Source organism: Harpia harpyja, chromosome 22 (genome assembly GCF_026419915.1).
Source record: "Harpia harpyja isolate bHarHar1 chromosome 22, bHarHar1 primary haplotype, whole genome shotgun sequence".
Classification (NCBI taxonomy): Eukaryota; Metazoa; Chordata; class Aves; order Accipitriformes; family Accipitridae; genus Harpia; species Harpia harpyja.
The window spans coordinates 10598341-10620276 of NC_068961.1; the positions used below are offsets into that span (position 1 = coordinate 10598341).

Sequence of the window (21936 nt, forward strand, 5' to 3'; positions counted from 1 at the left end):
AGAAGAGAATAGAGAGTTGAATGTTCCTGCTAAAAATACATACTCCTTATCCTATTTACTTAAAAATCAGAGATGCTGCATGTAGAAGGGAAAGCTTCTCTAGTTTTCTGGTCTATCTTTGTACATTGCATTAATATCATCAACACCTTTAAAAATAAAATTGCAATGACATACCCAGTAAAGAATCCATGCCAGTCTTTTCCACTGCATACAACACTTTATATTGGAGAGGAGCTAATCTTGTTTAAAAATAACTTTCAATTTTGACCAGCAGTAATACTGGCGCATCCCCTAAAACACAAGTGCAAAGACTGAAAGAGTTCTTAATCACAAATCCCACCATAAAAAAAAAAAAAAACCAAAACGAAAAACCTGAATGCCTGAAAGTCATGTATTTGCCGATACCTGATATGAGGAGCTAAGCATTTCAGATGAAGGATTAGACGGGCAGCCACTGTAATTTTCCAAGTGATTTTTCCTGCAGGAAGCTCTTGTGACAGTAAATTAGACTGGTGACACAGGCTTCCTTACAGCTGTTGCCACTCCATGCACACCCAACTGTGGAGTAGTAGATCTTGAAACAAAAGCTCTAGCAAGTAGCCAATTTACAGCAACGCATGAACAGAGCACATGATAACCCTTAAGACACAGTTTGAAGTGACTCAGGCCCCAACAAACCTTTCTGCCAGAGAAGCGTTCATTTTACCTGTGAGCAAACTTCAGTACAATGAAGACATTAAGATTACACCTTGCTGGTAGACACCACTACATGACAACCAAGCCCTTCACATGGCAACTGATCTGTACCCATGAAAGAATCTGCTACTCTCAGTAAAAGCAAGGCTGCTATTTTATGAAAGGGTAATGGAAATAGTTTGGGCTTATGAATTGGGATTAGGCTGTACAGCAGCTAGATGTGTGGGAAACTAATTTTTTTTTCACCCCATGTGATAAAGAGGAGTCACAAAACAAGCATTGAGCTAGAAATAAATCATTTATTTTAAAACAATACAGGTTAATAAATAATTAGTTATCAGAAAACTTAATAAATAGCCTTTTATAATTTACACAAGGCAAATACAACATGCCTATAACTATTTTTTAAAAAGCAAAGAGAGTAAGCTTGACTTGTAAGCCATTAACAAATCTATATATACATTATTTGGAAGCTAATAAAATAAACCATTTTTATGTAATCTGTAGTAACTATATTGCAATAGCATTGAAGCAACCAAACCTGACACTGTATGTTTGTTGCCATCCACCTTTTCCCCATATCCCATTAGAAGTATCTTTTACTTTACCGGGGGGGGAGGACAAACAAAAAAGAGAGAAAATTCCACAGCTGAAGAAGAATTTAACTTAAAAATACCCCTTTTGTGTAATATTTTCCACTCTGTAGAGCAACTGTCAGGGGGTGAGTTGGGGGCGGGGGGGTGTGGTGAACCCAACCCAACAAAAAACAATAATAAAACCAAACTTCTTTGCAGCTTTTAAAAAAGATTTCAAAGATTTCTTAATCCTTAACATTTCAACACTGCTGTCTGAAACACTTGGGCACTAGTAATAACTGTTGACATCATTGGTGCCTAACACGGTACACACTAAAATTCTGCATCACTTAAGCCCATATTGAGTAGCACCAAAGAGTTATTACAAAGACTAATCTCTGTAAAGAAAAGATAACAGGTAATAGATAAACATTTGGTAACATTTGATTTAACAGTAAAACTTCAGCTGTTAGACCATCTCAAGACAACTGAGGAAGATCTGTAGAATCCTTGATGTTTTATATTTATGCAACAAGAACGTAAGAGGGGTACAACATGCAAACAACTGCCCATTTAAAGCGCCCCATATATATTAACGCCAAATCTTTCTTCAAATACAAACCCTCTATTTTTTAAATAAAAAGGAAAGCTAAGCCTCAGTTTCTAGTTTTCAACAAATTAATCCAGTGTTTTCATTTTTCAGTGCTAGTTACTTCAGAAAAACACATATGTTCAGTATAAACCAAGATTACTAATAGGAAGCCTCACTTGTCAATCTGTGATATGACAGGTTCTTATTGATGTTAGTCGCAGCTCACTAATAAATAGGCTCTATTTACACATAGAGAGTCCTGGAAAGTCAATACAGCAGATAACTTGTTTAAGTATTTTTCTTTTTTACATAAGTATTTAAGGTGTAAGAAATTTTTTTTTGGTTGTATCAAAAAGGTTTCTATTCTCCTACTGAACATTTGAGGGATTTCTGACACCTAATAAAGATCATGACTGACACATGTAAATCCTCCATACACTGAAGGGATAATGATTAAAGAACTATCTTCAAGTGAGTACCAAGTAAATATGTTTGACAAGTATAATAGAAGCCAGACATACAGAGTGAAATGCCTTTCATATGGATTTGAACTTAATTCAGATGCATCCCACCTCTGTAATGAGTCCACTTTTTGGATGCGTAGCCTCTCCCACTTCTACTTTGGAATCAGAACTGAAGACGTCTGGCTCGTAGCTATCAATAGACATAATGCAAAGAGAACGTGAAAAGGGCAGACCCATGAGGGACACCAAAGCTCAGGAGACAACTATGCACATTTGCTCCCTGAGATGATGGAACCCAGATATCTGTCTTATTCAAAGTGCTTACTTGTCAAAGGGGGGGGGTGGGGGGGGCAAAAAAGAGGGAATGGCTAAAATTCAACTTCAACAGTGCCTCCTTTTAAATCAGAAAAGCAACAGGATTAAAAAAGGTAGGACACCTAGAATGAGGAGGGCGTGGGATGGAGGGGGGAAGAATCATACCAACAGTGACAACAGAAAATGCTAATACATTTCTAAAGTTAGAACTGAACCAGATCCAGGCACAGCAGAACTCAAAAGAACACTGCTACATACTGAACAAAGTAGCAAAAATAAAGGTTGCCATTATTTAGCATTCATGATGTAAAAGGCTGCAGATATAAATGATGCGCAAGGCCACGAGAATTTCTTTCACCTTATGTGCTGGCTTTTGACATCTCTGTTTTAAACAATAAGTTTAACTAGACGTTTCTAGAAAGCTCATCAAAGATGAGGAGCAGCTGGGGAGAAGAAACCTATGCAGACATTTATCAGATGTCAGGATGGTCAGAGGACCACAGAACATGGCTGCTACTTTGTTCTTACTCTGCATAGTGAGTGCTTACCAAGTAAACTTGTGTGTGTGGTGCAGAAAATGGCAAGGTTTAGACAGGGCAGTCAAGTCATTTTCGATCTAATATTTACTAACAATTTGCATATGCACTTAACATACTAGGATAGGCACTTTCTAAATAAATAGGAATGAATTTTAAAACAAAACAAGACAAACAAACATGGCCAAAGGAGGACTAGGATGAGACCACAATCATTTCCATTCTGACATAAAGATTTTCACAGAAGTCTTCAGATATTAAAGGCTAGTAACAAAACCAATGTGCAACTCATGAACTCTGAATTTGAATTTTGAAAAGACAACTTGACTGCTTCAGAAAACAGCTTTTTTTTTAAAAGCAGGTGACTATAGGTCTCATAACCTATGTACAATTCCAGTTTCAATCAGAAAAAAGGGAATTAATATGACAAAACATAACTGTCTGCTGAGAACCAAGATACCATCTTCCAATCAATAATGGACAGAGATTAGTTTTATAACCTAATTCCCCTCATCTACAATTCTCAAACTTTCTAGAAACCATGCACAATATTTGAAAATCCACGAAGATGGCCTTTTCTCTGCTAGAGCTATTTTATTTCACCAAGATACCCAGTTTCCATGCTGGCCTATAACAATGTACGTTTCTGCCAACTCAGAGTCATTCCCCCCAGTCTGGAGTTATAAAACAAGCTTCCAAATAACATAATGGGGCTCTTACTCCCTCAGAACTGTCCCTTCAGAATACTAACTCTTTAGGATTCACTGTTCACAATTATTGCTGCCATCAGAAGGGCTTATAATGTTCCTTTTAAATGAAAACAGAGGCTGAGTTTTAAGGTAACGTTAATTCAGGTCAAAAAAAAGCATCAGGAGAGTGGACAGTATTACTCCCCATTAATCAACGTCTGCATTCCTGTCAGCCAGCCACAAAGCTACATTCATGATTCCTTGATAAAGTGTCATGAACTTTTTCAAATACTGTCCCATAATCATGTTGGGGGTTTTTGTTTGTTTCAAGAGACGTTCTGAACTAGAGATGTTGAGTTCTACTGTACCCTTCCATTTTTGTACTTAAATGGAAACCAACATTCATTACTTTTCAAGCTTTCCTTACAAGTTTTTGACTCATGATGTTTTAACTACAAATATAAGTAGAACATGAAAATTAACTATTTCTTTCTTTGACATATCAATATTCTCTAAATGGTTTAAACTGAACAGTTCAGAATCATTCCAATCATAGCTTAAGCTATCTGCAGTACTTGTCAAAATATTATGGCTGAACTGTTCACACAGGTCTGTAAATTACTGGATCTGAATGTATATCCCTGTGGGTTATCTGAAACTCAGAGCTCTGAATGCCTATGCTTTTTCAGTCTTTAACCTCCTTTTCCCACGTTACAAGAGGATCAGACAGTCTTTTTTTGAGCTATGAGAAATCTCATGCTCTTCTCTCTCAAATTTCTTTTTTTGTGGGCCCTGCTTATTAGCTACTTCACAAAATGGTTTCCTGTCTTTAGTCACTTAACTAAAACAAAGGTATGCCAACTGCTTTAAACAGTCCTCCCCTAGACTACCTCTTTCCATTAGGACTATGGGTTTTTCAGAAGCTGTCAAGGCATCTAAGGGTTTCAGTTCAGGTTTGTAAATTCTTCCAAAAATGTGTGGCTCCTTCTGGATGTTTTACGCGTTTAGAATTTGAATACAGTCCAATATTATAGACAGTGAAATTGAATTATTAAACTGGTATAGGCCATCTGAAACAAATACATTCACATTTATGCAGTATTTTTGGCTTACAAAGGCACTGAAATAGTTCTGAGCTGCTTACAAATAAGCCACCATATAGGCAATGAGTCTGTGCATCATTTCCACATCCTTCACAGTCCTTCTGTCTGCTCCCTATTAAAAACTCTCAGATGAATGTGGTAAGTCTTAATGCACATAAGTTACAAAGAAAAATGCATACCTGGACACTACCATCAGCTGATAAGTAATGACTGAAAGATTTTTAAGGGTCCACTGCTCTGTATAAAGAATTCAATTTAAAACTCCCCAGTGTCTTCACCGCATAGCAAACCAAGTTGCCAAGACAGTCACTAAAAAGGACAAATCTGCAGTCTGTGGTTCAACCAACATTTGTCTCAGAATTCACAGCCTTGACGGTGAACACATTGTTATATTGAGATTAACAAATTGTTCCACTCACTTTCCCCCCCCCCATATTTTAAGGTATACATCACTCATGAGAAGTGTCAGATTGAGTGCATTAGAAACTGATGTTCTCTGCCCACAGAAACAGTACCTCAGAAGCCACAACAATACAAGCTTTCACGCACAGGTCTGTTGGAATATGCCCAGATCTTTTCTGATGGATTAACTTCTACAGTAAGGAAATACATCAGTCTCTATGCTGACTCAATCAGTGGTTCCAATTAAAGTCATTTATTGTGTTAACTGGGGTACATGGACAACTGTTCCTTTGAAACTGGATGGAGACCTCCAATTCATTTCACGTAGGCCACCAAATCGTCAGAGGGTAACTACCAACCTGAACCATATTTGAATCAGTGACCTAGAAATGAAAGGCTCTGCATCCTTCCCTGAGCCATCCAGTTTCCCCTCAAAAAAACATTTTAATCTGTCTTCATGTTAGGTTTATTTAAATCCCCGATATTGAAATTGAATTCCTTGAAGACTTGTATAAGAACAATTCCAATAGATACTGTGGTGAATCCACAAGCCATTCCCAAGAAATCTACAACTCCTACATTACTCCATTCCCTGAAAAGGATGGCTGAAGCCAGCAGGACTAGGGTGGTAAACACAACGTAGTAGATGGCACCAAACACAGAGGAGTCGAAACATTCCAGTGCCTTATTGATGTATCTGAACTGAATGATAATGCTACATCCTAATACTGCCAGAAGTACCAGACAGAGGTACAGAGCCCTTTGACTCGATGGGTTATTGTGAAAGATATCTTGAGCAGCTAGCCCAATGCCTTTTGTGCTGGGAACAGTGAAACTGCCCAACAGAGAGCAAATACTGATGTAAACCATGATATTAGTAGGTCCATGAGCTGGAGCTATCCAGAAGATAAGCAGGAGAAGCATTAGCAGCACTATGCAGAGATAACCCACGAAAACTGGAAAACAAAAAGAAGACAAGATAATAGCAAGGTGAGAACTCTTGGCCTCCTGAAGATTTTAGCAGGCAAATCATGTCATACCAGTGAACTTCAGGTATACACCAGGATTAAGATTTGCTATTGAATATAGATCCAAATCACTCACTGAGCTTTTAGAGATGTTGTGGGCATCTGCAACCAATGATGTTGTCATATTCTTTGGGTAAAACAAATCATCATGTAGTAAAATAAACACTCTTGCACATTTGAACTGGGTTTAAGATCGCTTTTTTTATTTTATTCTCTCTTCCATCAGGACTATACTCCTTAAAGCCCCCTATGACAGACAGCAGTGATAACACCTCATTCATAACCAGTTCAATAAAGCATGGTGTGTGGATCCAGCAAAGAGCTTAAACATAAAGTTAGATCCCATTAAGGTGAGTGAGATGAGTAGGGACGGTTGGAAGAACCGGGAGTCTGTATCATTTAGAGTACAGCATCAGTACACAGATTAGACTGGTGCAAAACAGTTCATGCTTTACGGTTTTAAAGAAATATATTTCCAATTCATTTTGGTCAGATTAAAATGGTAAATTTAGATCAGAAAAATTTATTTGTTTTCTTTGCGAATTTTTTGGATAGCTGATGTTATTAGGTTTGAGTTTCTCTCACCTAAAAACAATTAAAGGAAATAACAATAGTTAGCAGTTTAGCTCTTAGGCAAGAAAAATAAAAGTGGGTCTGGCACATATTAGCACTACTATGTGTCCTCCAGCAGCTAGTGGGGCTTCGCATTCTCTATGAGGAAGAACAGGCACTTCAGCATATGCCTCAACAGCCTATTTCTACACACCTTTATTGTGCAAAGAAATCTGCTCGGAACATAACTGGTATCTAGTATAAGCTTTTAATAAAAAAACAAATGCAGAATTAAAGAACAAAAGACAATCGTTATTTTTTGTTTTGTATAAAACAACTTAAATTGAGATCCTGGAATTACACCTTTCATCTTGAAGTAGCAAGATACACTTTTTCATAATTTTAGAAAATTACAAGTTCAAATGGCCATCGTTCTGAGCTTGCTGTGCAGGATAATGTTTTCAAAAGTATCCACATTTTCCTTTCTGTACACATGTACCAATAAATCTGACGAGTTCCAAGTACAGCAAGGCATAGTTTTCCTACACAAAAGCTGTACTGGTTTGCCTCTGTCACGTCATGGTTTCTTCATAAGTCAATTTTCCTACCTGGTAGAAGTGGTAAGCCTCTTCCTCCTGTGTGCTCTTGATCAACCTCACAAAATCATTATGAGTTAATAAAAGAACAAAGTACCTGGATTTGTAAGCTTCTCTTCAAGCTCAGCCTGAGTCGTTACACTCTCGGACTTTGGGGAATGGATGATGAGAACAACAGACCCAGCGCAGCTCAGCAAACATCCCAGCTTGCCAAGAATGTTCAGTTTTTCTTTCAGTAAGTAAGAAGCTAAAATGGACCTTTCACAAAGAGGAAGAAAATCAAAAGTTTGACTACATCCTGTGAATAATGCTCTAACAATGATGTGCCACATGAATTTCTCTCTTAAAGGAATAGTATCAAATGTTGGTGGATCTCCGACCAAATGTTGATGGATCCTCAAAATGCATTTCTGACTTATCTTAGGAAAGATTCATCCAGTCTCAGTCTTACTCAGTCCTTGACGTCTCATCTCAGGAAAAAAAAACAAACAAAAAACCCACAAAAAACAAACCCAACAAACAACCCAACCACAACACCCCAGAAGACACCACCACATCACCCTCTCCAAAAAAACCCAAACCCCCAAACCAGGCGTCTGGCACCCAAGGCAGATATCTACCCATTAACAATTCAGTGAGCTGTCACAAAGCCCCATTTTATAGGTGCTACGCAGTCATGAGGTAAAAGTGACCTTTGGTTGCAAAGATCACAGAGCTCAGCTCAGACACATAGCTGACCAAAATACACAAAATTATGTGGCCTAGGATAAAATAATAGGTGGTAAGTAGAGCACCATCAGTGTGCTTCGTAGTGTATAAAACTAAAGACAGCAGTGAAGCCCATACAAAGCAATCTAAACTCTGAAGTAGATGACCAGTGCAGTCAGATACACAATTCAGCAGCCAACAGCAGGCAACAGAAAAATCTCGAGGCAATGCATGGCTTTGTTTTTAAAGAATTGGACTTTTTCACTGCAGTAGTTTCACAACTGTAGTTTAGCTATTCACAAAACATTTAGTTGCATATTAAACCCCATTTAGGAACGCTCACTGCCTTTTTTGTTCCCCCCACGCTGCCCCATGAACATAACATTCAAGAAGCTGGGGGCATGCATATGCAAGGGACTCCCTTGCTTCAGGAAAGGGGCCAAATCCAATTAAATGAAAATCAGCATCAATAAACACATGTGGGCTGTGGATAGCAGGGGAGAGAAAGAATGGGAGACAAAAAGAAAGATCTACATAGTAAAGGAACTGTGAATAAGAGAATAGGCAGAAGTGTCCAGAATAACCACAGGGAAGGGGGGGGGGGGAATATGTTTATCTGTTCCAGATCATAGTAATAGTTAAAGCAGAAGATACTCAGGAACCTTTTCTTCACCATTGCTGCCTCCCCCCCACCTTTGCTGGGGAAAACAGGAATAGGTGACATTATAACACATCATTAACAGTCATAAGCCTGACTTCTCGGTGGCCCTCCAGTGATCACTGAGTCTATCTGACATTTTATTAAGTAGTAAAAACATTCAGATAAGAACAAGAAAAGCAAACTCTTACCCAAATGGAACACCAAGAGCTCCCAAGGGTGTCACTAACACAGTTGGGACTGCAGTGTAAGCCAAGAAATTCCCTATTTGACCCAGAGCCACTGTCAAGAGAACCAGAAATAAGCCTTCAAATCCCTTTGTAAAAAGAAGTAATGAAAACTTACCCAATACTGTTTGGGAAAGACTGACCTTACTGGAAAACAGATGTTACAGATTTGCTTAGCTGTGTTAATTTTGCACTTAAACAAAATGGCTGGAATTTTTCTATATTTTTAAATTATTTTTTAATACAAGATTTATATTTGCCACACAAGAAGATCCAAGAGGGCACAGTAAATAATCTCATTTGCAACTTCTCTTAGTTGAATATAAATAAGAATACAAATTAGAAACACTCATGGATTACACTCAAATATCTTGATATTACACTAAAATATTTAAATGAGGAGGGCTAAAAGTATACATAACCCATGATTTCACCTTTAGAACGTGCATACATGTAACACGAAGCACTTGGTTATAGTACTTAACAGCAGTGTTACCCTTTTGGGGGGAAAATAAGGACTGCTGAGGAAAGGAATCTACTAATGAAATGCTAAGCACATGCATAAGAGCTCTTCGATGCACAGTAGACCACATCAAATTTTCATAGCACTATATAACACCAAAAGTAATTCCTGACCATTGTAAAAAGAACAGACCCCTGACAAGTCACAATAACAGCCCCACAATATTATTTTTTTCTTTCCCCCAATAAAAACAAATTCCAAGATGTACCACACTATTGCACATCACAGCTGTGATAAACAGTTCATGCATTCAAGTTTTCAGTTAAAAAAGAAAAGCTGGATGGTTTTGCAAGTGCTGGCAAGTTTATAATAGGTCAACATGATGCTTGCATAGTTACAGGGTCTGTGGTAACTGGCAAGAACCTTGAGACTGAACACAAATTACATACAGCTCGAATTTCCAGTTGATGTTAAGAGCCATTATCAGCATTTAAAAACATTTCAAGAATCCAAGCTGCCTTTATGCTCAGGCTGGCATTGCCCTCGACTATCAAATATCATTACCATCATCCTGTTCTTTACACCTGCAAAGCACTGTGCAAACATTAATTAATTTACCAAATTAGCTCACGTTATCAGTAGAGCTGAAGACCTGTGTAACCTACAGGAAACACAAAGGAGACAAACAAACTTACAAAACTGCAGAGTGTGGCAAAATTATACTAATTCAATTCACTGAGGCTTTCTCTGCACGCAGGAGTGTGCCAGAGAAGTTAATGAGCAGAATTTCTACAAGAGTCAGTGATGGTCTCCCTGCCCCTGGGAACAGACTAACTCAGCTATCAGCCTCGGGCTTGGCTTTCAGCAGATGTACGTGGCAACTTTGGCATTATCTTCAAGGCATCTGAAGGCAGTGGGGCAGATCTTGCGTGGCGGACAGGGCACAGCTGGCACACTGTGTTTCTGCAGATGATTACATACATTTCCAAGTGACTCTGACAAAAGGTTGCTTTTTTTGGAGGTCAGGTGCCTTAACTTTCTATTGGAAGGTGCCTTAAGTTTCTGTTGGAAGAACCCTAACAGATGGCACCAACACCGATCTATAAATTAGGTCTCTGAAGCTTCAAACTGCTCATATTGTAAGGCAACTGAACTTACCAGAAGCTTTCAGCATCACCATGGAGTAATAGTAAGTCTCTTACCACTACGAACGACAGACCAGGACTAATTAAGACCAATTAAAAAAAGAATCTCAGTAACTGTTACCATCTACCTGAAGTTGAGGACCTTTGCTGCCAACCTATCCAGTCCTCTCTGGATAGAAATTCCTCTCCAGATACATCAATGCTGTAAGTCAAGACATGGCTTCAGTTCCTGAAGGCAGACCAAGCTTTAAACTTGCTAAAGGAGTACCAATATCCCCGAAGTTATTGCAACACAGAACTTGATGCACGCTGACATGGCTACATTAGCAAGGAGACCAGGAATAGATCGGCACAGCAAAAGATGTCTGCTCTACGCATGTCAGGGTTTTTATTTCAGACTAAATTCAGCCTGCTCCCACGGACTGAAAGTCTATTTGCAGCTGGTGTGCATTAGGCATGTTCCTAGAGTGCATCTTCCAGCCTAGTTTCATCTTAAAGTCCAGTTCAGGAGCTCCAACACGGCTCCAAAACATGAAATAAAGCCCAATCCATGGAGACAAACAGGAGATTCGCTTCACAAGGGTATTCCCCATCTAAGATAAAACACTAACACAGATGTATCCACTATAAAAACCCACCGCATCTATACTGCTATCAAAACCTGCACCAAAACTAATTAATTAGCCAATTAATTAGTTTAATGCTCATTGAAATACCTGTACACATGCTGCAATCACTCTTTTGACTACAGTGTAAGCAAAAGTCCCTTAGCAGAATCTGTGAACCTTCCTTTGAAGTCTTCAGTAATCCAGTGGATCCCAAGGCCCCAAAATGGTTAGGCAGTGTTATGCTGTCAGCATGCCAACACAGAAATGCTTGTTCACCATCTGAACAAATATTGTGAAAACAAGTTGATAGAGTTTATGTGGGTTTTGTTAGCCATCCAAACTCCAACTTCCCTGCTTGAGAAAATGATGTCAGCTGTTATAATTCCACCCAGATAACTTGGGATACTGCTAATTCCCCAAACATCACCTTTCTCGGCATCCCATAGGTGCCTACCTGGCCCTTGCTATTGCTGTTTGTGACTCTCTTGCAATTCTGCATCTGTAATATCCTTAAGCAACTCTTCCCTTGGTTCCTTTGTAAACTTACTGAAGCTTTGTTTCACTACCTGCACCTAGCTACTGGACAAAAGCCAACTGATACCATTCCCTTCAGCTGTTTTGCCTTCATTCAATTCATTCAGCTCTTTTAAGCATGAAATTGTTTTCTCTGATTCACCAAGATAAAGTCCTGCAATAAAACCTCTCTTATTTTAACTCCTTCTGCTCAGAGATTCAAGACGGGAGCCTCATGAGCCATAAACAACAGTGATTAATGCACAGATTTATTGCTACTTAGGCAGTAGTGATCCTGGCAGAGGAGGAAGCTGATAAAGTGCTACTTAAACTCAGGTTAAATTAGCTGAGGACTTTCCTCTGAAGCTCTGTTGGCTTCTACACTTGCTGTGAACTTTGTCCTTCAATGGATCTATACGTTTCCATTCCTTTTGCATAGCTTGAAGAAACAAAAACAGAGACTTACCTTACTGTCATGAAACAAGGGGCACAACTGGACTCATATACTTCTCAGAAACAGCATCAGAACATTTCCAAATAATTCACAAAAGGCTGGATTAGAGTCTAAAAGTGGGGTATGATTTTAAGCACGTGGGTAGAACTAGGGCTGAACTGTAAGAGGAGAAAGCTAGCTGCTCCCCGTGCTCTGGATTCACATCAGAGAGTGAACTTACTGTGAGCAGAGTTTACAAAGATACTAAGAGTAAAATTACACTGATCTCATATCAGCACCGCACAAGGCTTCACATTAATCTTGTAGATTAAAAGCAAAACTGAAACTATATCTGTCAAACTAGAAATCAAAAAAGATTTTTTTTAATTGAGGCTGGCTAAGTGCTTTCTGATCTAAAAAATAACATGTGCTCAATGAGCCCTTTTGTGCAGAGGGACAATTTCTTATTCAGCTTTGACTTTTATTAAAAACCAAGCGGACCAGAGACACAAACTGTGCAGGAACCCAGAGTCAGAGCAGCGCGTGGCTGCCAAGGGCTGCAAGAACCAAACGGGTTGGAAATGTGGAAAGATGTCTGACTCAGGTTTGCCCCAGCTCTTTGCCTTCTCAAACACTGTCAGTCACAGTAGCCAGAGTGAGAGTTTACTAAAGGTGGGATATTTCTGAGGGATGGGAATTTTGTGACAAGTGAGCGTGAGATTCAAGATGAGAACCCAGGTTTCCTGATGTCTCGTTTCACCATCTAAGTGCAATTTCTCCCTTCAGTAAAAATAAAACCTTTTAGGATACTTACTTGCAATAGTGCCAGACCACCATACGATATCCGTTAAGTACGAAGTACCTGAAAGAGAAAGTACAGGAAGAGGTATTAGAAAAATATGAAATTGCAATATTGGAACTACGAAACAGAATAATTTCAACAGCCTCAGCTATTAAGGATCTTTGTCTTAACCCTGTTGTTCAAGGCAACTGAATGGGAGGGGAAAAAAAAAAGAGAGGGTGCTCAGATTTGGCCTAGGTGTCCAAGTCAGACCTTCTTGAGGCAACGTATTCGTCAGAAGTTCTGTTTTCCAGTTTGAAGTACCTGTGCGATGCTAACGCGGTATAACACAGGAGAGTGTCCAAAATGTCACAAAATGCTTCTGAGGGTGACATTTAAACATACAGATTAGAACCACTAGTAGGAGAATGGGAAACCTATGGAAACAAAACATGATTTGGATCAATTAGTTTGCTAATATAACCTCAATGAAATTGTATCGGAGAAATTGTAGCAGAGAAATTGTTTTGGCAGTAACATAGCGTGGACTGATCCTCCTGCATTTGAGCTTTGGAAAGCGCTACGACTGAAGCCTCTGAATTCCTGACATACTGCCCCGTTTCAGAGAGAGGAGTAAAAACCCTGGATTGTCCCTTAGTGCCTCCCAAGCTCAAGGATGATTATTTTCACTGCCAGATTATAGGCTCTTGCCTTGGGATGTGCCAGGGGAGCCTGTGCACCACGTTTTATGAGTTCTGCTTCTGTAGAACATCAAGGCTAATGACGGCTTACTAAACTAAAGCCTGGCCTCCACTAAGCGTAACCTTGGCATCACATTACGCTCTTACGTTCTGCTCCTCTTTCTAGCAATTCAGCTCTGCATTTATTTGGGAAGATGCTCCCTCAAGAGCTGCTGGAGCAATAGGCAATATTGTACCAACTCTGAAATCCCAAATGAAAGAAAAACACAGTGATCTATAACTCTGGAGATGTATAAAATACTAAGTGCTTGGAAATCACACTATATAATTGAAATGAGATGGAAAATGACTAATGAAAATGGCCAGCTTTAGAGTGGGTGTAATAATTTTTAGACTTTTGTTATTGCATATAAAATAAAAACACTGTTGGGGGCACAAATTATAGAAAATATTGACTCCAGTAACATAACTTTGGAAAATATTTGTCACCCGCTGCTGTTTCTAACTAAGTAAGGATTACTAATTGCATTGATACTCTATTATTGATTCAATAGAGAAGACAGAAAAGACTTGAAGTGCCTCCTTGTTAATTATACAACACTTACTGAAGCCAGTGGAAAAAAGACATCATCTGACACTGACGATCTTGGGCTCACAGCTCCAACTGCTAGATTCAAGGCAGAACCACACTGCTTCACAACATTAGAGAGAAACCTAGGGTATTTGCCTGGATGTCTCCATACTGAGCACAGCAATAGGAAATACTACAAATCGCTCGGCAAGATACACGAGTAAACACCAGTAATATCTTCAAAACAGGATGTTTTACAGCTGTCAGAGCCGGGAAGGCAGGCGCACACACCCATCACCCACTTAGCCCCGTGCTCCACTGAAAGCTCTTCAGGAGTAATTAGACCCAACTATACTGCAAAATGGAAACTTCCCCCAACTGCCTTGGGATGGAAAGTCATCCCTTTCTCTCCCGTTTTCTCATTGTTTCCCTTACAAAAAAAGATTTGTATTTATGATGCAAACGTGACCTCTCCGTGAACAATAAAAATAGATTACAGCTATCTTTGAGAGAAAGGGAGACTATTGCTGGCAAAACAGTAGTTTATCATCTGAGGCCCTTAACTGTAAGGTCATTGCAGAAAAGGCAAAATAAACTTGTTAGATCAGGCTGCCAGCTGGTAGTAATATAGTTGCAAGCTTGCTCTGCTCCCCTGCATCCACCCTGAACGCGCTAGATGCAGCAGGCACTGGAAATGCACTGCTGCACTGTCTCAAATACATGTATGTGTATATATATATTTACACACACACCCCTATACAGGAAAAACACCTAGCACGTCCTGGCCACTAAAAAGGATTTTTCATAAGAAAGAGTTTCCAGAACCTAGGGACACATGTTCATACACACACAGACACCATCACTTACAAAACAAATGGCTATTGACCACAGAAATACAATTAAAAGGCCTCACACAACCTGCGTTTACAACTTTCCCCTCACATAAAAGCACGATATTAAGAACAAATAAATATATTGCATTTTCCTATGTTCAAAGCATCAAGATGCAACTAGCAAATGCTATTCAGAGGCTGCATGCTTTGGGGAGCCCCAATTTCAGAACAGAATACAGCAGATCTTCATACTCTGTGAATTAGCAGCTCTGTTTTGGCTGAACCGTCTAGATAGCACCGTCAGTTCCTGAATACGTTCATCTCAGAAAACAGTAAGAAGGAATGGGATTTCAATGCGAAAAACGAAAGATGGAAACGATTTCATGTGGCTGGTGCGCCTTTCTTCTCTACAAAGGGAAACCACCACGTGACTGATGTAACTTGCCGCGTGTGTCCGCGGAAGAGCCAGAATAAACAAGCGACAAGATGTGCAGGTGCTGTTCACGGCAAGAAACGACCCGAGCCAAAGAAATGGGTAGAAAAGTCCCACGAGTGCACGAAAATGCCGCAAGACAAACCTCCGCCCGCCCGCCCGCCCAGCCGGGTCCCCAGCGCCGTGCTCCGGCCTGACAGCGGACGGCCGAGCCGGCGGTTCCTCGGGGGGCTGCCGCTGCCGCTGCCGCTGCCGCTGCTGCTGCTGCCGCCGCCCGCGGTGAGAGCCCCTCGCTGCTCTCCACCTGCCCTCTCCCTCCTCCGCAGTTCGCCACGTCCCCCACGCCGCGCTCCAGTCACCCACCTCTGATGTCGAACACGATGAAGGGGACAAACTAAGGCCGGCTCCCCCCGGTCCAGCCGCCAGGCGACACCGTCACCGTCACACCCCCCCCCCCCCCCCAAAGCAGAGGGTCTGCCACGGCCCGGGGGTGCCCGTCCTCTGCCCGCCCCCCCCCCCTTCCCCGCCCGGCCCGGCCGCCGCAGCGCGGGGCATCCGCGGCCCTTCCGCGGGGGCGAGCGGCCCCGGGGGAGGCCGGGCCGTTCCCGGGGCGATGCGGGGGGAACCCGTCTCGCACGGTGCCGGGGGCGATGCCTCGGACGCCTGGGAGGCTACCGGGGGCAGGCGGGGGTGCGGAGGGGAGGGGGGGGGGGGGTGTCGCTCCCGCCCGCCGCCACCGCAGCGCCGGGCCCCTACCTCGCCCGCGGGCCCGCACGATCCCCTTCTTCTGCAGGACGAAGGTGGAGCCGTTCACCAGGCTGGAGACCACGGCCACGCTCAAGCCCAGCGACACGGCGGCGGGGCCGGGGCTCTGCGCTGCCCCCTCGCCCGCTGCCGCACCCACCGCCATCCGCATCGCCCCGCCGAGAGCTGCCGGCACGGCGGCTGACCGGGCCCAGCGCACCCGGCACCGGCTCTTGCGCCGGGACCCGCCCTGCGCCCCGCCGCGCCCCGCCGCGCTGCGCGACCCGCCCCGGCCCCGGCCCCGGCCCCGGCCCCGGCCCGCCCCGCCGGGGGCGGCTCCGGGCGGGCACCGGCGGCAGCGGCGGCGGCTCCTGGCGCCCGTCCCGCCGCGGGACGGCAGCAGGATGACGTCATAGCAATGGCAGGTCTTCGCGCCCCCCCCCCCCAAACCGCCGCCGCTCTGACGTCACGGCTCTGTGACGGCCTGCTCCGCGCTGGCACCGCGGGAGGCGAGGCGGCGCCGGGCAGAGAGCTGCCCCAGTGCCGCTGCCGGCGGCTCCCAGCGTTTTGGGGGGATATCCCCGGCGTGGGGAAATAGGGAGCAGAAGCTGCGGCCCCCGCGGGAGGGAGCCGCGAGCGTCCGTGGGCGGGGGGACGTGCGGGTGGATGCGGGAAGATGTGCAGGGGGATGCGGGAGGATGTGCAGGGGGATGCGGGAAGATGCGGGAGGATAGGGGGTTGCAGAAGGACGTGCAGAAGGATGCGGGAAGATGTGCGGAGGGATGCGGGAGGACAGGGGGATGCAGCAGGACAAAGGGATGCGGGAGGAGAGAGGGGTGGGAGCAGATGTGCAGAGAGGGCTGTGGTCTGCAGGAGGACAGAGGGAGCCCTGCTGGGCCAGGGTTTCTGGTGTGGGAGCAGCTCTGCTTTCCAGCGCTCTCGCTTTCCCTTGGGGATTTTAAAATTTATGTCGGCTCCCCGGTTCGGCTGAGAGCACGGTGCGTTGCGGCAGCAGGGCAGGAGCGAGCTGAAGGCCAGGCGAGGGCTCAAGGCTGCTGCTGCACTCGTGGCCCGGAGCTGCGGCTCAATCCACCCCACCACCGGCTGGGTCAGTGTGCTGGGCAGAGCTGGAGAATTAGCAAGGGAGTGTGTGGCTACAGAGTGGGAAAGCTTGGCCACTGCCAAGGGCCATGGACATTGCCTGAAAACTGTGGGATACGTAATCACTCTGGTTTTGTCCAGCAGTAAATCCCAGAATCTACATTTATTTCCAGGAAAAAGTTCATTCTCTCCTAATGGCACAGGGCAAGCTCAGCTGCTCAAAATCAGGAGTGTCCCGGCCTCTCTCACCTACCATTCAGCAACTTCCAGGTTCTGGGAGGGCAGAACATAAGTCATCCTGCCATCATGGAGAAGGGCTGGAGGTCCCTCTGGTAGCAAGACCCCTGGGCCATCATGGGGCCAGGGGTCTCTCTCTCAGAGAACTTAGTCTCTCAAAACATGAAGTGTGGAGCTGAAAGCAATCTTCCTTGCTAGGCAGAAATATTTTGCAGCACGCATTTCATTGCAGTTCTTACCATTCCCAGATATGTGTTGAAATAAATCAATCCATAAATGGATTACTGTGGCAATATCCATTGAAGGAAATGGGATATGGTATCTTGGCTTGCTGTAAATGAAAGTGGACATTTTTGTCATTCGTAACTATTGGGCAGAGTTCTTAGCATAAATTTTAGCATTCCCAGAAAATAGGAGTTTAGAGAAGAGGCAAACTCCCGAAAATGTTTCTCTTGTTAACATATTTCCCAGTTTGCCTACGCTGCTTGAGGCAGCTATCCTAGGAAGGCCCAGGAGGGGCTGCAATATGCTTTTGTTAAGGTTTAACAGCAAGAAGGTGTAATACTTAACTGCAGTATTGCCTATATTTTCACCTAGGTTGCTTCGTCAGGTCACTGTATAAATATTGAATGCTGTGGAAGAGCGGATTCATCCTTGCGAGACTCACAAGACCTGCAAAGTGAGAACACAGGAGGTGGAAGAACAGTTATCCATAGCAACCCTTGAAAACAAAGATAGAGGTGAAGGCAAATGCAGGCTAATTATAAATATCCATTTCTGATCTATATACAGCCTAGTAACATGTACAGTGAAATTTATTATAGGAAATAATTTATGCTTGCACAGTGGAAAAATGATATATATTTAATGGCCTTTGCATCTAATTATCAGGCAACTTTCTAAACAAAGCTCAAAGCTGACCACTTTTTATACTCAAAATCTCACTCTGGTCTGGTTGAACCAAGACAGAAACAGATACCAGAGATCTCAAGAAAGCAGTTTATTTCTCTCTTTAATCTCCTAATTGTAAAACTTACATATGCCTTTCTAAAATCTGTGTTTGGATAGGTAATTCTAAATACACTTAATATCTGCCTTATTCACTTGCCATATAATAGTTGTAGTGTTCTTAAGAATTAGTCATAGACTAAAATAATAAGCACAGCGCTGATAAATATTACATTTGCAAAGATCTTGAAAAATGGAGCCTGACTTCCCTAATGTCTTATAAGATCACTTGATGCAAAAAAATCTGCATTATCTAGTTTACAAACATTTTGAACCAAAACTTAAAGGTACCTCAAAGATAACAGCTGTTATCATTAGTTGAATGGAAATTAAATGACCTTTCTTAAACCATTACATATATACATTATATAAACTCCTAAGGTCCATCTCGTCTTCTGAGACTGAGTTTTGTTGTGATAGCATCATTCCTCCTGCCAAAGTTGTGTCATCATGTTTGCAGTATTGCAGAACAACATGCTTTGGGTTAGATTGGCTTGTACATTGCAATACTGCAGTATTACTGATGTCACAGCTGTCTGGTGTCTCATGAACACCCAAATTGCTTAGGAGGAACCTCAGGCTTGTGTGGCATTTCCTCCAACAAACTCTGCTCCTCTTCATCAGTCTTATCCAACTCCAATCTAAGCACTCATAGTACTTCTAGTTCCACACTTGTTGGCTACATTGCTTAATTCAAGCAAGGTGTGAGAGCTGGTATAAAAAATGTACAGGTTGCTTTATCAAAGTAACTCTGCTCTGGTAGAGTATGGGTGTTCAGGATCAGTCAAGAGGTAGGAGCAGTATTTTGTAGACTTATGTAGGGCTCCTACCCAAAGGAAGGGATGAGTGATTGAGGTAAGTCTCTTGGAAGTGAGTAAGCAAAGTTGGTAGGTGGTCCACCATTTTTTGCGGGGGTGATGGACCTTTTTTGGTTAGGATGGGTTTCTCCCTGATCTGAAGGGGAAGAAAAATGCCTGTGCCTGATATAAAGGAGTGTATTGTTTTGCTTCCTCTCTAACGGGTTGGATTCCTCTGTTATGTTTGTTTTATGTACGTAAAATAAAAATGATTTTTTTTTTTTAATTAAAGCAGTTGTTGGAGTGTTTTATCTAGGCTAGAGGAAAATGAGATCATTTTGTATATCTGGCACAGAATAAGAACACAGTAGCTGTGCCCAGAAGGTAATCTGAAGCTCCTTATAAAATAGCTGGGAGAGCAGGGTAGAAGTTTTTTACCAACAGCTGTATCAGACCCTGAGGCAACAGCAGTAATTCTGCTTGGCAGAAGCACTATAGAGATCCACTTTGCCAGCAACTGAAGCAGTAGGAACCGAAACTGCAAAGAAACCAGCAAGAAGACAGTGGCAATCCTTGCTATTTTTCTGGCTCTTGAGAACCAAAGACCGCAGTAAGCGCAGTTACATGAAGACTTGTGTAATAGTCCACTGAACCTGTGTCTGAAGATGACCTAAAACTCCTTTCTAAGGAGTCTTGAACAGTTGCCTGGAGTATAAAAGCAGCTTTGATATAAGTGGGCCATCACTGGTATGAATGGGTCCTGCTTTGGCAAGGAAGTAACTTGAATCTTGGTTGTAATCCAGCTCTTGATTTGTTATGGGCATCCATACCTGCGGATGGGAGAATGAATGCAAACCTGCTGAAAGGTACTGCACTGCACTGATGGGTCCTGTCAGCTTTTTTGCTCTCTAGTCCATTAATAAGGACTTCATTAAACTGGACCAGAGAAGACATTGTAAAGTCTTTGGGCCCAGATTTGGGCTTTTAAAGTCCATAGTGGTCTTTGTGAAATGAAATTGTAGCACTGAACTCTACTGCACTGTAGACAGTGGCCACAAGACCCCTGCAAACATCCTCTGGAGCTGGAACTAAAGAAAATCAAGTTCAGCCTTGATGTCTGAATTTGAATGTCTGAAACTGCAACAAAATGCCCTATCTGCAATATGGGAGGTCACACAAGCTTCTGTGGTTTCTCTGTCCTATGGGTTAAAAGAAGAAAGGCAGCCCTTGGGCTACACCAGCTCTCTTCCAGGGCAGAACAACAGGCTGTAAATCAGCACAATCCAGTGCAGTCTTGAGCGGAAAAGTGAGGGCAGGTTAGGTTTCCTTTGTTAAAGGGTCCAAGGTTCATGCATTGGAGCTTGTTATCAGTGTGCAATTCTTAAAGTCTGGTCTGAACAAGTATTAGAAGGTTCTTTCGCCCATGGAAGACAAATTCTCTGCTAAATGACAGTGGCCACACATAATTCTGGAGTTTTGGAGAATTTCAGCATCCTTCCTGAAGAGATGGTGCAAGACTGATGTTAGGTTATTGACACAGAAAGCATGGCAGGTGTACTGCAGACAGATCATACCATTTCAGCCCTCCTGCTGGGAAAACAGATCTCTTCAGAGAGAATCTGTCCTTTGTGCAGCAGGCAGAAGCTAGACAGCTAGTTCTGATGTATGTTCATGATCACGCTGCAGAGAAGCCACATTAATTAACATCATGTCTACTCACATTTGCTGTGCGGAAATCACTTCTAGATCCTAAGTGACTAGGGAACACAGGAAAAAGCACAGATTTTCCAGTTAATCTTGTAGCAGATGATATAGTCCACCTACATTAGTTGCAAACTCTGACCAGGGCATACTCTTCTATGCTGATTTCCAGAAGTTGAATACACCATCTTAATGTGATTAATATAGTATATGTATATCCAGCTCCTTGTCTTCATATATTAGAAGGGTGGTGAAAGCCTAGCACACACTAGTACTTTAGCACAAACCTTTAGAACAAGTCTTACGGTGTAGGTATGGTCATCACTATCATCTTAAAAAAAAAACAGGCTCTATCACTATCTTGCATGCAAAGAATTTGCCTGTCTCTCCCATACCTTGGCTGTTAATTAGCCACATTAATCTTCTGCCTGAAGGAAGTTCTGGACCATGTTTCAGACTTGCAGATGTTGTCGGTATGTTATTGTAAGCTTTGACGTGGTGATTCACATCACTTCATAAGCTGCATACCAAACTAGCATGTAGTAATCATTGAATCACCTATGGTGGTAGTCTCTTCCCATTAAGTTGGTCAGCTGCTGAACTCAATGAGTGGAGACCAAGTTTTAGGGTATACCTTGGAGACTTGGACAATTCAAATTCTCTGAAGTGAAGAACATCGGAGGCAGTCCTCCTACTAACCAAGTAAACTCTCTCATAAGATTTGCT

At 42.5% G+C, this 21936-nt stretch overlaps 1 protein-coding gene across 2 annotated transcripts; it reads right to left on the reverse strand.

Moving 5' to 3' along the window:
- Positions 1–975: 975 nt before the first annotated feature.
- NIPA1 (NIPA magnesium transporter 1) lies at positions 976–16667 on the reverse strand. Of its 2 annotated transcripts, XM_052773964.1 has the most exons (6): positions 16379–16667; positions 13118–13165; positions 11466–11636; positions 9106–9196; positions 7646–7806; positions 976–6328 (listed from the first exon to the last, which is right to left on the reverse strand). In XM_052773964.1, the coding sequence occupies exons 1-6, from the start codon at positions 16536–16538 to the stop codon at positions 5817–5819; spliced, it is 1143 nt and encodes a 380-aa protein (XP_052629924.1). In that variant the 5' UTR covers positions 16539–16667; the 3' UTR covers positions 976–5816. The 2 variants fall into 2 exon arrangements, with proteins under 2 accessions (XP_052629924.1, XP_052629925.1); XM_052773965.1 differs by lacking the exon at positions 11466–11636.
- Positions 16668–21936: the final 5269 nt, after the last annotated feature.

Bases quoted from the DNA above. Each gene is read 5' to 3' on its own strand.
- NIPA1 (XM_052773964.1), bottom strand. From the start codon at position 16,538: ATGCGGATGGCGGTGGGTGCGGCAGCGGGCGAGGGGGCAGCGCAGAGC. The intron at 11,637-13,117 runs GTAAGTATCCTA...ATATTTGTTCAG, and splicing joins GTGGTCTGGCACTATTGCAA to ATGGTGAACAAGCATTTCTG. The intron at 9,197-11,465 runs GTATTTCAATGA...TTCTCTTGACAG, and splicing joins TGATTGCAGCATGTGTACAG to TGGCTCTGGGTCAAATAGGG.